General features: G+C 36.9%; 1 protein-coding gene across 9 annotated transcripts in view; it reads right to left on the reverse strand.

Annotated features, from left to right (window-relative positions):
- The window catches only part of NTRK2 (neurotrophic receptor tyrosine kinase 2), a 318,904-nt gene that overhangs the window by 229,500 nt on the left and 74,040 nt on the right, over nt 1-15,364 (reverse strand). For all 9 annotated transcript variants that reach the window (XM_025049746.1, XM_015592644.2, XM_025049745.1 and 6 more), the window contains one exon: nt 12,265-12,364. In XM_025049746.1, the coding sequence (XP_024905514.1) occupies nt 12,265-12,364 (100 nt within the window). The remainder of the gene's footprint in view (nt 1-12,264; nt 12,365-15,364) is intronic.

A 15,364-nucleotide genomic window follows, 5' to 3' on the forward strand; every position in this document is an offset into this window, starting at 1 on the left:
CCACCACTCTGATCTCTCTTACTGCTCTCCCACCTCCAGGCCCCACTCTAGCCACACTGGTCTCTGCTGTCCCTTCAACATGCAGAGCTTAACCCAGCCTCCCTGCCCTTGCATTTGCTGTTCCATCTGCCCGGAGTGCTGTTCCCTCAGATACCAGCACCTCCTCACTTCCTCACTGCCTTCATTCTTGGTCCAAATGTCATCTTATCAGTTAGCCCTTTCTTAACTATTTAAAAATAACACTCGCGCTACCCTCCTCTTACCTCGATTCATTTTATTCTTTGCATTTGGCATTATCTATACATTACATCTCTATTTATTTCTCTGGTTTTTTTTTTTTTCTTTCCTCTCCATTGGAGTTTAAGCTCCATGAGGCAGAAACTGTGTTCTGTTTAGTAGTAAAAGGTAAAAAGTGCCTTAGGATAGTCCTATTCAAAAAATTATTTAAAGTTTTAATTAAAATTATTTAATGTTTTCTTTATTTCATTTTTTAAAATTAAGCCTTATCCTAAACAATAATATCATAAAACAAAGGGCATAATGTGCCAGGTATAGTTTTTCTAATAAATATTAAAATAAATATAGAAGCATCAAAATTAAAGATGTTAGCCTCCAAGTACCTCCTAAAACCACCTTGTTACCACTGATGATATATGTCCCCAGCTTTGAGAAACACCGTACCATCCAATGGCAATATATACCAATGGTAATACTACAAGTGACATCCAATGGCAATACATACCAAAGCAGTGAATTTGACATGGAAATAAGTTTTAGTTATTTTAAAAATATTCCTTAATTTCACAGTATAAAACATTAAATCTAGAGTCACAAGGCCTGCCTTCCAGCCCTGGATCTGTCATAAACCAGCTACATAACCCCCATCAAGCTGCCTAAGCTCTCTGGGCTCCAATGTCCTCATCTCTGTAAGAAAGGGTATGGATGATTCTTAAGCTCACTGCCAGTTCTCACTATCTTTGATTCTACCAATAATCACAAAGATGCAGAAGGGATTCTAAAGCAATTAGATTTATTATATCTACTTAATGCTTAATCATCGTGATAAGGAAAAAAAAAGAAGAAATTCTACAATATCTTTGTTCAACAATTTTGAGAAACACAAAATAATAATTTCTAAAATAAAATTTTTGATACAGTAGCACTGTGACTATAAATCTTTTCTGTAACTCTATGACCCTCTCCAATGTAGACAGCCAGATACCAAACATCCATTGCCTCAAGGAAGGGTTATCCGGGTTGAACTAAAATTAAATAGTTGAAATCCTTGGTCAAGGTCAGATGCTCTTGTTTTTTGTGTTTTGATTTGTTCTGTTTTAACAGAAGCCAGTATGTAGAAGAAATGATTGAATTATAAAAACAACATTCTGCAACCCTTAGAAATTAAATAATTGTTTCAAGAAAGAATCAGAACTGGATGCTAAGCCTACCACATTCAAGTTTTGGGGGAAGAGGATATTTGCTGGAGGCCAAGCTATCATCTTGCAAATTATCTACCCCACTGCAAAGGGAGAAACTTAACATTTACAAACATCTGGTGGTCACTATCTTTAAAAAGTGTCCAAATTACAGTAATAGTATAACAACCTGACATGTGCTTCTAAATGTGATACGAAGTGAAGTGAATACCATCTCTGTGATGTTCTTCCCAAAAATGTTTCACCCGAATTTAATCAACCCTTTAGACATAAGTTCTGGTTCACAGGAGATGCAAAGGATAAATGACAAATCAAAAAATCTCACAAGGAAACAATCAGACATAGCCAGAATGAAGGACCCTCTCTACAGGACAACTGACTGATCTCTTCAAAAAGTCAATGTCAGGAGGAAAAAATGGGGGTCATGTTCTGAATGAAACCAAAGAAACACAATGACCAAATGCAATTCAAGAACTTTGATTTGATCTTGGTTTGAAATATAAGTAGCTATAAAAGGTATTTTTGAACAGCTGGGGGAATTTGAAAGTAAACTAGGTAAAATCTGTTATTACAGAGTCATGTTAACTTTCTTGGGTGCAGTCATAATGGTATTGGGCTTGTGCTTTTAGGAGAGATTGTGTCCTTAGTTTTAGAAGAAACATGCTGGAAAATTAAGGGGTGAAGTGACATGATGTGGGCAATTTGTTTTCAAACAGCAAAATGTTAAAAGAGAAGTTGAATCTAGGTGTTCAGTATACAGATGTTCATTGTAATCTGCTTTCAATTTTCTTCATGTGGAAAACTTCATAATAAAAAGTTGGAGGAAAATCAAGAGCCACATATATGGCAAAAATTATTTGGAAGAAGATAAAGTCAGGCAAAACAATTCTTTGTATTCTTTCTAACTCCATAGGAAACAGGAAGAGAGTCAAAGAGGTGACAAAAAAGTTAGACGCAGGCTGGAGGAGCCTGGTAACCTGTCCGCAAGTCTAGCCATAGCTGGAGATTCAAAGATAGATCCTGAGTCTATCTTTCTGGGAAGACCTAAAAAGGTGGCCAAGAAGCCAGAACAATTCCAAGCCTGTAATGGCTTGAGAGGGATAAAGCAGGGAGACGACAGTGTGTCTAGACAGAGAGAACTGAAGTCAGTTTGATAGTATTTCTTGTGTCCCCAAAGCTCCAAGGATGCCCTTGTAGAGAGGTGTGTGAAGACGGCAGAATGTGGTTAGGAGCACAAGATAATATACATGTGATTGCCGAAACTGGTGGCCAAGGACAAGTGGGAAAATGGACAACATAGGAGCCATAGAGAAATGACCACCAGTGGCCACACAGACTTCCCCTCCCATGCAATGACACTCTATAATCCTTTATGCACACACTCCTTCGCTGCCCAGAAACTGAGATGCAAACCAAGAAAATAGAGAAGAGCGTGAGTGACTAACTTGATGGAACAAACTGAATTTTCTGTGATTGCCCATAATAGTCTGAGGTTATCCAGAATGGTAGGAAATTAAACTCCTGCTACCTAGTGCAAAAAGGACTAAAATTAGATATTTATTGAACTATAGAAAAATAAATAACATATCTTACACAGTCTGTGCCTGAAATATGTGTCTGCTCCATTCTCAATCCCATCCTAGACATTTTAGCTATTCTTCTGCCCACTGCCACAGCATCACAGGAGTGCCAAGATATAATGTAAGGAATAATCATTATGCGATATGCAAATAAATGTACATCTTTTTTTCCACATTCATAGAGGAAGAGTTACATGGAGGTAACACAGAAATTATTTATTCTGGGCTATGGAATGTGTGTGGCATTTCAGTATAGATAAACCTAATGTTCCGCGGGTTTATCTCAAACAGAATAGCAAAACCATGCTGTGAAACCTGACTCGAAAGATTTGGAAAACAACTCAGCTGTTGATCTGCAACCTGAAACCCACACCATTCCAGGAAGAGATGGCTCAGAAGGGCTGTCTCTCTTTGCTCAAGCTGGAACGTCAAAGGTACTCCTGACAACATTCATACTTGATGCAAATCAACAGTAAACAGAGTCATTTGGAATGTCAACTAAATAAGTAGTAATTTTGGTTTATCACTTGGAGGCAACGCTTTTTTAAGATGATCACAAGTTTAAAATATATCCAGGGATATTTAGTTTTGACCATACAGATATAGTATTTCATATGTTAATAAGTAAGAAGATTGTGGTTCTACAGTGGAGGAAAATAAAGGACTATATTACACACCAAAATAATAAAGGATATTACCAGAAGCTCATAGCAGATTCTTTTAGTGAGTGTGTAATTGTTTTGGATGATTTTTGTACCAGAATGGTAGATATTAAAGCTTGAGGGGACCCTCAGATGCCTTTCGGTCCTTCACTGTTATTTCTGGTCTTTACACAATTTTCTTTTACAGATGATCCAGGAAGTAAGTGTGGGAAAGGCTCAGTTGGGCGGTTGACTCTACTCAAGTCTTGCCAAGACTACTAAAGTTGACAAGCATGACTGTTAATAGAAACGCCACCTCATTCTCAACATTCTCCCCTCCCACGTCATTCCCACCCCTGAACTCTAGTCTCCTTCCTTCTTTCCACTGTAGTTGGGGCTGAGATGACCTTTCTGCTTTCAAATCAGGATATTAATCTCTACTAAAGACTTAAAGAGTTGGAATGCAGATTCTCTGTCTGTCTGTCTCTCTATCTCTTTTATTCTCTCTGTCCTGAGACCAGTAAAGTTCCCAGATGATCACAGAGGAAGTCAATGTGTTTCTACTTTTGTTGACACTTTGATGAAAACAAAGATCTTCTAACACCATTTGTCTGGCCAAGACTTGAGAAACCCTCTCATTTTCTCCAGTCGGCTATAAATGCATCAAAAATCAAAGCCAATTTTTGTTCAAAGAAATCATTTTATCAGTTGTGACATCCTCTGTGCAAAAGGGAACCACCTTAGAACAGAAGGCTCAATGAGTTCTTTCCTAGATTTAAGATAATGGTTATTAGGGGAAGGAAGGCTCTCCTCCACCTCATACCCCTGCCTGCCCTCTCTGCCCATTCCGTACAGTAAATGATCCCCCAAAAGAAACTAGTAAAACCTACGTACCAAATCAGCCAACCAAACAGATTTTTCCTAAAGCCCACAACAACTTCATCAGATGAAATGTTCAAGGGACAAAAATTAAGACTTTGCAATAATTTGTGCATAGTGTCTTCAAGGGCTGAAGAGCTTAAAATTAATACATGTTTCAGTCGCTTTATATTCATAATACATGCCCATTAAGTAGAGAGATGTTATAATAATAAATTTTGCTACAAACTCAGCAATTAAACCTTAAGATATTGCTATATACTATAAACATTTAGGACATTTTTCTGCAATTCAGACTCACTGTAATTCAAACAGGACTCTCCCCATACTCTTCTCCTTAATTATGTATTACTATACCATAAATCTGAAAAATTATTACCTCTTATAGAATTAGTTCAATGAGCCAGGCACTAAACTAAGGACTGATTTAATTATTTTCACTTGAGACATGGGTATTATTGTCTCATATAACCAAAGAGGAAACTAAGATTTAGAGTTTAAAAATTTGTCCAAAATTATGGTTAGCAGGTGGGATATCTGGGATTTGAACCCAAGCTTGTCTGACTCATAAGTCCCCAATATTATATATCTACATCCTTCTAGGTTTGAAGATTTAAGAGTTAACAACTTACAAACATGAAGGATGTGAGGTATTCAAACAGTCTATCTTCTGAATCACCACATGCTGATTTAAAGCTAAATTTATTCCCATAGTTATTCAGTATTCTTGCCCAAAATTAAGTAATATATAAAATCAGAGCATATGTTAGAATTTAAGCCAAGTTATCTGTGTTCTTCATAAATTCTGAAAAGCTTGTCCACCAACATCAGATGCTAGGAATGAGGAAGAACAAAACCAAAAGTGAGAGGAAAGAATGTAAAATTAGGAAGCACAGAGATGTGGAAGGACAAAAAGGGCAGGGAAAAAAATAAAAGGTTAAAATAAAAAAGAAATGAAGAGGGAAAAGAAGAAAACCAGCAGGTTTTCTGACTTGGGAAATCCTTTTTAAAGTACACCATGATCTGTGTAAAGAGGTCAAAATGAGTTCACTACAGAATTTACAGAGGACCAAAGAAGGGGTAACAATTTTCTCTGACTTTTAAGGACAAAATCTAATTTCTTAAGGAATCCTTTACCTTTTAGAGAAACTAATAGTGTAGGAAGTCCCTACACAATACTTCAAGCACATTCTACATTTTTTATAATATATCCAAATGATAAGAAAAGAAGGCTTGGACTAATTCTTTTCTTTCAATAAATTTCCAATTTGTCAAATTACTGAATAACTCTTTCAACTCATGCCTTTGAAATTTCTGAGGTTTTGATTGTTATTAAAAAATTTTGTTCTCTTCCAAGAGAGCACTAAGATATACTTTGAACTCAATCTGAAGCTGGGGGAAGGCAGTAAAAACCTACTTTCTGTGATACTGCTTTGTGAGGTTTACATTCCCACATTATAAGACAGAACCAACAATGCTCATGACTTACTTTACAAAAAAGAGATAATCACTAAGTTCTTCAAGAGTTCTTTTTGTTTTTATTAGTTGCTTTCTGATTCCAGAAAGTTAAAATAATCGTGTTAGTCTCCCTGAAAATGGCATACTAAAATTCATTCAAATATCTTTATTCTATATACTCTGAAAAAGATAGAGTACTTGACACCAAGTTTTAAATTTTTTTCAAAAAGATTAAAGATATAAGTTTAAAACATATACACAGAGTAAAACTAGTGAAGCAAATAGTAAAAAGTATATTTACCACCTTAGAGGGGAGAAGGCTTCCTAAAAAGCAAGACACAAAAACTAGGATGGAAAAGAAAGACAGATTTGCTCCTATAAAATGATAAATCTTTTTGTCAAAGGAAACTTTTTAAAAAGTCAAGACTAGAGGAAAATGTAAGCAACATATATAACCAACAAAAGATTAATATATATAATTTATAAGTCTGTAAATCAACAAGTAAAAATAAACATTTCTTTTTGTTCTTCACATAATAAAGATGCTTAACCTTATTGTTAATCAAATATCACTTTAACTGAATTGGCAAAACTATAAGATTGATAATATCCGATATGAATAAAAGTGTATACAAAAGGATACCTTTATATATTCTTGGTGGGAGTGTAAAATGATAAAGCATTTATGCAAGGTAATCTCTATCAATATTTAAAATATACTCAGATTTCCTTTGGCAATCCATTTCCAAGTATCTATATTTATATGTAACATATTATTGAAAATATTTTTCTGAAAACCTGGTAAATGTAAATATCCATTGAAATAAGACAATAAATTATATTTCATCAATAATAATAATCGGTATTTTTATACTAATTACTAAATGCCAGGAACTTTCCCAAATGCTTCACATACCCTATGAAGTAAATACATACAATTTGTCTTATCACAACCCTATGAGGTAGATACATACAATTATTGCCTCATTACAGATGGAACTTACTGAGGCAAGAGAGGATGAAAAACTCACTCGAAAGCAAACAGCTTGTAAGGGGCACAGTCAGGTTTCATATCCAAGTAGCCTGATACCAGACTACTTGGAAATACTATTAAAATGAAATGGAGTAGATGCCTAGGTACTCATATGGAAAGATCTGCAAAGCAAATTGATACCCTTAAAAAGATACATCCAAAAATAGTATCATAATTTTTTATGGAACCTAAAATAAATATATTTGATTATCTATATAATAATCAAAGCTACATGCTTTATCCTTTATATAATATATGCATTCTAGGTGATTAAAGAAGGTTATCTTTAAGAGCGGAAATGGTAATGGGAGAGGAAGGTGAAGAGAAATTTCCACTTTTAGCTCTATTTCTAAAGTGTTTAAAATTGTGAAAAACAAGAATGCATTCATGTGTTACTATTACAACTTTCTAATGTTGTTTGACTTTAAAATTAGTGGGGTGGAGGTGTTGGGGGGGGCATATGGAAAACAGTTTGTCCTTACAGATGTTTCTACAACTGTGTTTCTGGCTTTTGGTCACATTTTTCCCTCTTTTAAAAGTTGATCCAAAAAGCTGTTCAACTCAGCCTCCTAAACGTTCCAAAATTATTTTCAGCTCATAGAAAAGGCTTTAACCTTCAACCTCTTTAGTTTTGGCCCCACTATGTTTATGACTATTTTTAAATTGGTTGCTGTTGAAAGATATTTAGAAGATCATTTATCAGAGAAGAAACTTAAACTGGAGGCCTTGAATCTAGAGTTAAGAAAACCTGGCTCTGTATTCTCAGGCAGTATAGTTTATTCGGTCAATTACTAACTGGAAATATCTACAGCTCAAATGGCAATGAAGGCATATTGGTGGTTTACGTGCAAGGGGAGGAGGGTGCAGAGGAAATATACAGGCTGTCAATACTGAATGAGAGAAAGGCTTCTTATTCCAGTTCCTCGTGTGGGATCTCTTAGAGTCACTCAGATATTTACTCTAGGACAAAGAATGCATCAGTATTTAGGGAATAAATATCTTATACAGACTTCCATCACGAAATTCAAGGAACACAAAGCTAATGATCACAACTATTTTTATCAGTGTGATGAGTGTCAAGTCCCCTCCATCCTTCTGGCTCTCTTATATTTATTTCAGCCCTGTATACCATTAATGCCATCAGGCAGGGCTCCTGACATGAAGCATTCTAGGAAGACTTCACAGACCTTTGGCCCCTAAATGCTTCCATCTCCCCATCACACACACTTCTACATCTTCGATGAAGAAAGGGAGCCAGGAGGCAATGTGACAGGTAAACACAAGCGAGAGCATTCAAAGGCCTTGTCGCCTGTTCCTTTGGCAATAAAGTTGCTCTGAAAAAGTCTGTGAGCTCTATTTCAGTGGATTAAAATTAAAATAAATCAGAGGCAGCCTTAAGAGAAAGGGGATAAAATTATGCATTTAGGTACAGGGGTATCGATATAGATGTGGATTTAGATAGATGTGTTATATTTTATACACCCTTATTAAACATACATATAAATGATCCAAATACAGGTAGCCAAGCCCTAACAGAGGGGCTTTATTTGGAGCTTCTGCAATGATTATAACTAGGTATTTGACCCAAAAGTAATTGGGTGGTATATAGAGCATAGAAAAAATGGACTGGGGTAAATTCTACCTCTTGAAATTACTGAAACAGGGTCCCTAATCTCTTGGACAACAGTAATGAGAAGCTAAAAATGTATCACGTGATAATGAAGGATAAATGCTAGGTTGACACCAAGACAGAAGCTACCATCTGTCATTACTGCTGGCATCAGAACTGGACAAAGCCAAATATTCTGAGGCCACACATTCAAAGCAGAGAGGCATAAACTAAAGATGTTCATGTGCAAAATGGAAAGCCAAAGTGAACCTTCTAATTTAAATGACAGTACTTATTTATAACAGTATGTGAAAACCTAAGACAAAACCTGGACAAAATGACCTCCTGTCTATGACCATTACTTACCCGGGATGATTAAATTAAAAAGTGGGGTGAGAGGAGCTTGACCCCTTTTAAAACTGTTTTCTAATTAACACAATAAAGTGAATGAAGTTGAAAATTCTCTGTGATCATTCATTCAGTCAATTAATATTTACTGAGTGCCAGCTTTGGGCTTGGCACTGGATAGGTAATGCTGAACAAGACCAATATGAATGTTGTCACCATGGAGAACACAGTCTGGCCTACCTGCTCTAAACTACTCCCATCAGTATTTGCTTACAGTCAATCTACAAAACAGAGAAAAAAACCCTATGAAGCTCACAGTCACATAGATCCATCTCCAAGGAACACAGCTCATCAATTGTACCCTAAAATCTAGGTTTAACTCCCTGGTTTGGAGTTTAGAGAACACCTTTCCACGGATGCAATGCCATCAATAAAGTTTGAGTTCTCAGGTCAATCCGTAAAGCTTGAGTAGCCCTGCATTTAGCCACAATGTGATTTCAAGAGGTTTCCGGTTTGTGTTACCCTGGGCCCTTCGAATCAACACTATTAAATTATAGTTTAAAACCCTGAGGCTGCAACCACGGATCGAAATAGTCGACGCTTAAGACTGAAGTGTGCAGTGCTGGGGATGGGCAAAAAGCTGGAAATGCCTATGGGTCGGCTGGCAGCCATCTCCAGTCTCAGTCTGTTTCCAGGACAGGAAATAAGAATGGGGCTAGAATCATCTCGAGGGCAAGAATGACATTTGGAATCATTGGCCTCTCACACAGAACCAAGCCATTGGTTCTGGACAAGGCTACAAACATTTCATACCTTGTTACCCAGAAATCACAACTGACATATTTTCTAGTTATTTCATAAGTATAATAGTGTTTTTACATATTCTTCTCTTTTTCAGACATGTTTTTTCAGCAGTAATCTCAGACCTAATAGTTTTTAAAGTACATTAATGTACATTAATTTTTAAGTACCACTTCTTATACAGTTTTATTTGATTCATTGCATGAGCCTCATCTCCTACATCCCCCAAAATCATCAACTCAGCATCTGACTAATAAAACAATAACCTCATCGCAGGCCCGTTTTGTTCGAACTGTGGCACAGACGTGTAGCTAAAAATAGAAAAAAGAAGCTATTCTAAACAAAACTGTAAGTCTCTGGGACAAATTTTTTAAAAACTATTTAATTTATGTTTAGAAATAAGAGAATGAAACATACTGCCTGAAGGAAGTCATTTACTGGCTCTCTGATGAGGTTAAACAAAATCTTTCTTACAAATCATTAAAGATACCCTTAGGTTACATGTGGAAAATGTAGGTGCCTTAGCAGTAATCACCCCCAAATTATCCAAATAAAATATTGTTTCAGTTTTAATGCCAGAATCTCTGTATGAAATATAATCTTCTCTGAAACAAAATGTCTGCCTTTAATTCTTTTCTGTCACTAAGCTACAGAGAATATGCTAACTTTCGCAGATGATTCTGTCAGTGGTTTTCCTAACACACAGCTGGGGTGGGGAGAGGGTCCTAATATTGCTCCTAGGGTTCCTAAAGCTTTTGCTGGCTCCCAGAAGGACCTGGCCATATCCTCTCCCTGAAAAGCCCATGACGTGAAAGATATCAAACTAAACTCTCAAGGCAAGAAAGTGACAGCGCTAAAATCTGGCTCTCTCCAGTAAAATCTATGCTTGGGGACATCCACTCCAAGTGTCTCTATGGAAAGGAAGCACCTGATCAAAATGAGGAAAGCAAAATGCCATAGTAGGTGCCTAACATGGAGAGAGCAGAAGCGTGGCCATGACCTGCTGCCAGCTGAACATGGGAACCCAGAAAGGTCTGCAAAGCGATGGGTGAGTTTGGCCTCTCCCATATCATGTCATACTCAGAAAGAGATCTGGTAGCCCATGTTTATCCTGTCGAACAGTGATTCTCCAAGACTGCTCGGGCAGCACCAGTGTCCCTTGGAAACTGCTAGAAATGCCCATTTCCAGGCCCACCACAGACCTATTAAGTCAGAAATTCTCAGGGTGGCTCAGAAATATCTTTTCACGAGCCCACCAGGAATTTCTGATGAAAAGTCCAGTTTGTGAACCACCACCATAGGACTGATTAAAATCACTGTAGGATAGTTCCTCTCCCAAGACTTAATTTAATTGGAGAATGAGATCTTTCCTCCTCCAAAAGAAATATCAAGGATCGGCAGACCAAGGGTGAGTCAGGAGGAGGTTTGGGGGGCTTTAAGCTCCAGTTTAGCACCACCCCTCCCCATTCACTATGAGTTTAGGAATCTTGGTCATAGGCACCCACAAAGTGAGAGCAGAAAATGTCAGAAATGGATATGATCCACCATAGAGCCCAGTGTACACTGGGAAACTTCCTGCTACTGAAACATCCCCTGGCAAGTAAACAAACAACATCAATAGTAGTTTTAATAAATCATATAGAACAACAAAACCTACCAAACTTTCTTTCCAATGCAACTAAGACATCACTAAACCTCACGGCTTTCCCAAGTTAGTGGTTATTTGTGAGACCACACAAAATTCAACAATAACGTATCAGTCAATACTTAAATTTATACTTTAGAGCAAATACTCTTAAACCACTGAAACACTTAGCTATTTATATAACAAGAACATTTAAACAAGCTTTCCCCCTAAAATTCATTTTCAATTTTCAGTATTCTAAAAGAGACCAATGATCTATTCTTGGCAACATAGTCCCTCATTTTTAATCAAGCACTCAGAATTTTTCCACTTAAAAAAGTCACTCATTCACAAAGCTTCAATGTACCACCAGTGGCTGTTCTTACTTTACTTCCCAATGCTGTTCAAATTTCAAAAGATGAGAATCTGAAAAAAGCTGTAGCAACACCAAAAGCACACATCATGAACAATCTAGAAGTCGAGCAGCAGAAAGAACCTTTCTGCACAAAACACACGTGTCCATAATTAGCCTACTGCCCCTGAGCCTCACCTGCCATTCTGAAGCAAAAGGAAAACTCAGGCTCTCTTTGTCTATACCATTATTAGTCACTTGATACTCAAGAAACCAGTTCCGTGTCTTCTGGAACAACTGTCTTCAGGAACGTAGGTAGTGCTGGGTAATCAACATTATTTTGTCTGTCTTAGTTTGTAGTATCATATCCTTGTTGCTATTTTTTCAGCCTTAAAACCTAGTCATCGTAAATCTAGCTGCTTCCTTCTTGAGTGGTAATTAGCATTAGTCATAAGCCAAAAATAATTCCACATAAGAAGTAAAATAAACACAACCCTTCTTACCTTTCATGCCAAACTTGGAGTGTCTTGCCAACTTCAGCAGAAACAGCATTACCAGCAGACAAAATCCCACTACAGATGCAATGACCACCACAGCATAGACCTAGAGAAAGGAAGGGAGGGCAGTTATGGCCTTGCTAATTAGCTCCCTGTATCTAGATGTGATGATGATGATGACAATTAATATTTATGGAATGCTTACTCCTGGCTCTTCTAAGAACTTTATGCACATCAATTCACTTAATCCTCAACAACTCTATGATGAAGTACGTAGGTCCTATTATTATCATCCCTATTTTACAAATGAAAAAATTCAAGTTAAAGGTTATAAAAATGGGTATCTAATTGATATTATATAGAGATGTAGATATATGTAATAGATATATAGAGATTTATGTAATATATCCATATAAAGATATAGATATTAGCTATTTTAGCTATTAGCTATATTAGCTATACCTATATTAGCTATATCTCTATCTCTTTCTTCCTATCTATTTATCTATATTCCTACCTATCTACCTACCGACCTACCTGGAGAAGAGAGAGAAAAATATGAATGACAAAATATTGATGATTTTTTAAATTGGTGAAAGATACAGTGGGATTCATTTTACTATTCCCTCTATTGTTGTGCATGTTTGAAAAATGTCCATAATAAAAATGTTTTTTTTAATTGGCTATTGTTGCTTTTAGAAGTCTAGGTCCCCTGGAGCAATGAGTAGACCTGAAAGGAGCAGAGGACACTTGTGAATGAGTTCACTTGTGAAAATTCATTGAGTTGTAGATTTATGATGTATGCACTTCTCTATATGTATAATAGAGGTCAATACAAAGGTTTTTTTTTTTTTAATTTAAAAATGTAATTGCAAGATGTGGATTATACAAGTAGATTAGATGCAGATCTATGTGAATCCTGTCACAACCCTAAACTGGGGATCACAGAGGCACAAGAGCATGAAGCTAACAGCAACATTTAGAAACAAAGAGTGACACAAGGCTATATATCTCATTCCTTTCCTGCTGCTCACCCTAATGTCCTGCTTCCCAGAAAAGTTTGATTCTCTAAACCAAGGGTTGGCAAACTTTTGCTGTAAAGGGTCCAACAGTAAATATTGCAGGCTCTGGGGGCCATACAATCTCTGTTGCAACTACTCACCTTTGCTGCTATGGTCTGAAAGCAGCCAATAGACAATATGAAAGCAAAAAGGCATGACTGTGTTCCAATAAAATTTAATTTACAAAAAGAGCTGGACAGCTGGATTTGAACATAGTTGCAAGACTCTTGCTCTAAACTGTCTTAGATGTCTACACTTACTTAGATGCTTAAACTTCATTGTTAATCTGCATAACATTCCTTAAGATATTATTATTCCCATCTGTGGTAATCATTAATACTGTTTACCAAACATCTTTGTTTTTCCTTGTGTTTCTCTTTGTAGGATTCACTTCCTGGCTCCATTGTGGTGAAATGGGTTCATGTGGATAGTTCTGGCCAATGATTTGAGACTTGTGTCACCGCTAGGCATAGGAATTCAATGCTACTTCCAGCTCTTACACCAAGGCAGTAAGTCCCAAACAGAGATAATGTTGCACCCAGGGAACATTTGGCAATGTGGGGTTGTCACAACTAGGGGGAAGGTGCTACTAACGTCTAGTAGGTTGAGGCCAGGGATGCTGTTAAACATCTGACAGTGGCTAGGACAAGCCCCACAACAAAGATTTAGTCATCGATAATAATAATGTCAGTCGTGCCGAGGTTGAGAAACTCTGCTATAGTGCTCTTTCATCTCTGCCATAAAAAATGCTTACTTTCTAAAAATGGCTGCCTTGTTAGCCTAGTCTTGCCATGAGGATGAGGCTGGGAGAACTCCCAGCCAATATATGTAATAAAGCAAGAAACAAACCTTTGTTGTTTTAAGCCACTAAGATCTGGGGATTTTTGTTAGTGCAGCATATACCCATCTCACAGCAAGGGGCGGTAGTAAAGAGTAGAGGTTAAGAATATGGGTTCTTTCCGAGTTTGAAATTTAGATTTACCACTTATTAGCTACATGACTTCAGAATTATTTAACCTCTTGGCATCTCAGAATCCTCATGTGTAAAATATGGAATATAATAATTCTACCTTGCAGACTGTAAATCTTCCATGAGTTAATGGTCTTGGAACAATATCTATCTACAATACATAATATATTAGTGTTGGCTATGACGATGATTATGATGAAGATAAAACAGATTTAGAAAAAATTTAATAAGCAGTCCAAGATCACACCTTTCAAGCCTGGGATTTGAACCGATCTGCCAAAGTATAAACCCTGTAACTTATCTATTATACTACTCCAAAGCATGTGGCTGAAGTGAAGGGAGGATAATAAAAACACATGGCTAATCCTCCTGCTACACATTCTCTGATGTCAGATGGGGACAGCATTAAATAAGTCACAAAGCACAGAAAAGAACACATGTCAAGTGCTTGGCCAGGGTGGAGCAAAGGTGTGATAACTCTCTTCTCTGGCACTTCAGCTATGAGTGGCTCTCCTACAGAATGCTTTTGCAAATGTTTGAGTATAGACTAAGCTCTGTCTCCACAGCCTATTTACAAACAGAACGGTAGTGATTCCTAAAGAGCTAATGATGGATCAACTCGTTCTAACCAACACTATTTCTTTCAAATTTACCTAATGATTTGGGGTGTATTTTTAAATCTTTATTTCTAACTAACATTCTCATAGGAAAGAGATCATAGTATTTTTATCTCTAAGTTTCTTTAACCTAGCATTAAATTCTGCAGATAGAAGGGATTATACAAATAAACAAATTTAAACTGTACTTTACAGATAAGGAAGTTGGAATGGAGAAAGGAAGAGGACTTGACCTTAGTCCCAGGACCTCCTTATAGTCCCATGGTATAGTCTCTTACCACTCTGGAAAGTTCTTGACTGGCATTCAGGAGACCTGGGCCCTTATGTTTGCAGGACACCCTTTACCAGCTGTGAGAGGAAGAATAGATGCTTCGCTTCTCCGAGCCTCTGTTTCCTCATTTGTATATAGGGATAAGAATATCTATCCTGTCTTCTCAACATCATTAAAATATGCTTAC

This window comes from Pteropus alecto, unplaced genomic scaffold (genome assembly GCF_000325575.1).
Source record: "Pteropus alecto unplaced genomic scaffold, ASM32557v1 scaffold206, whole genome shotgun sequence".
NCBI lineage: Eukaryota > Metazoa > Chordata > Mammalia > Chiroptera > Pteropodidae > Pteropus > Pteropus alecto.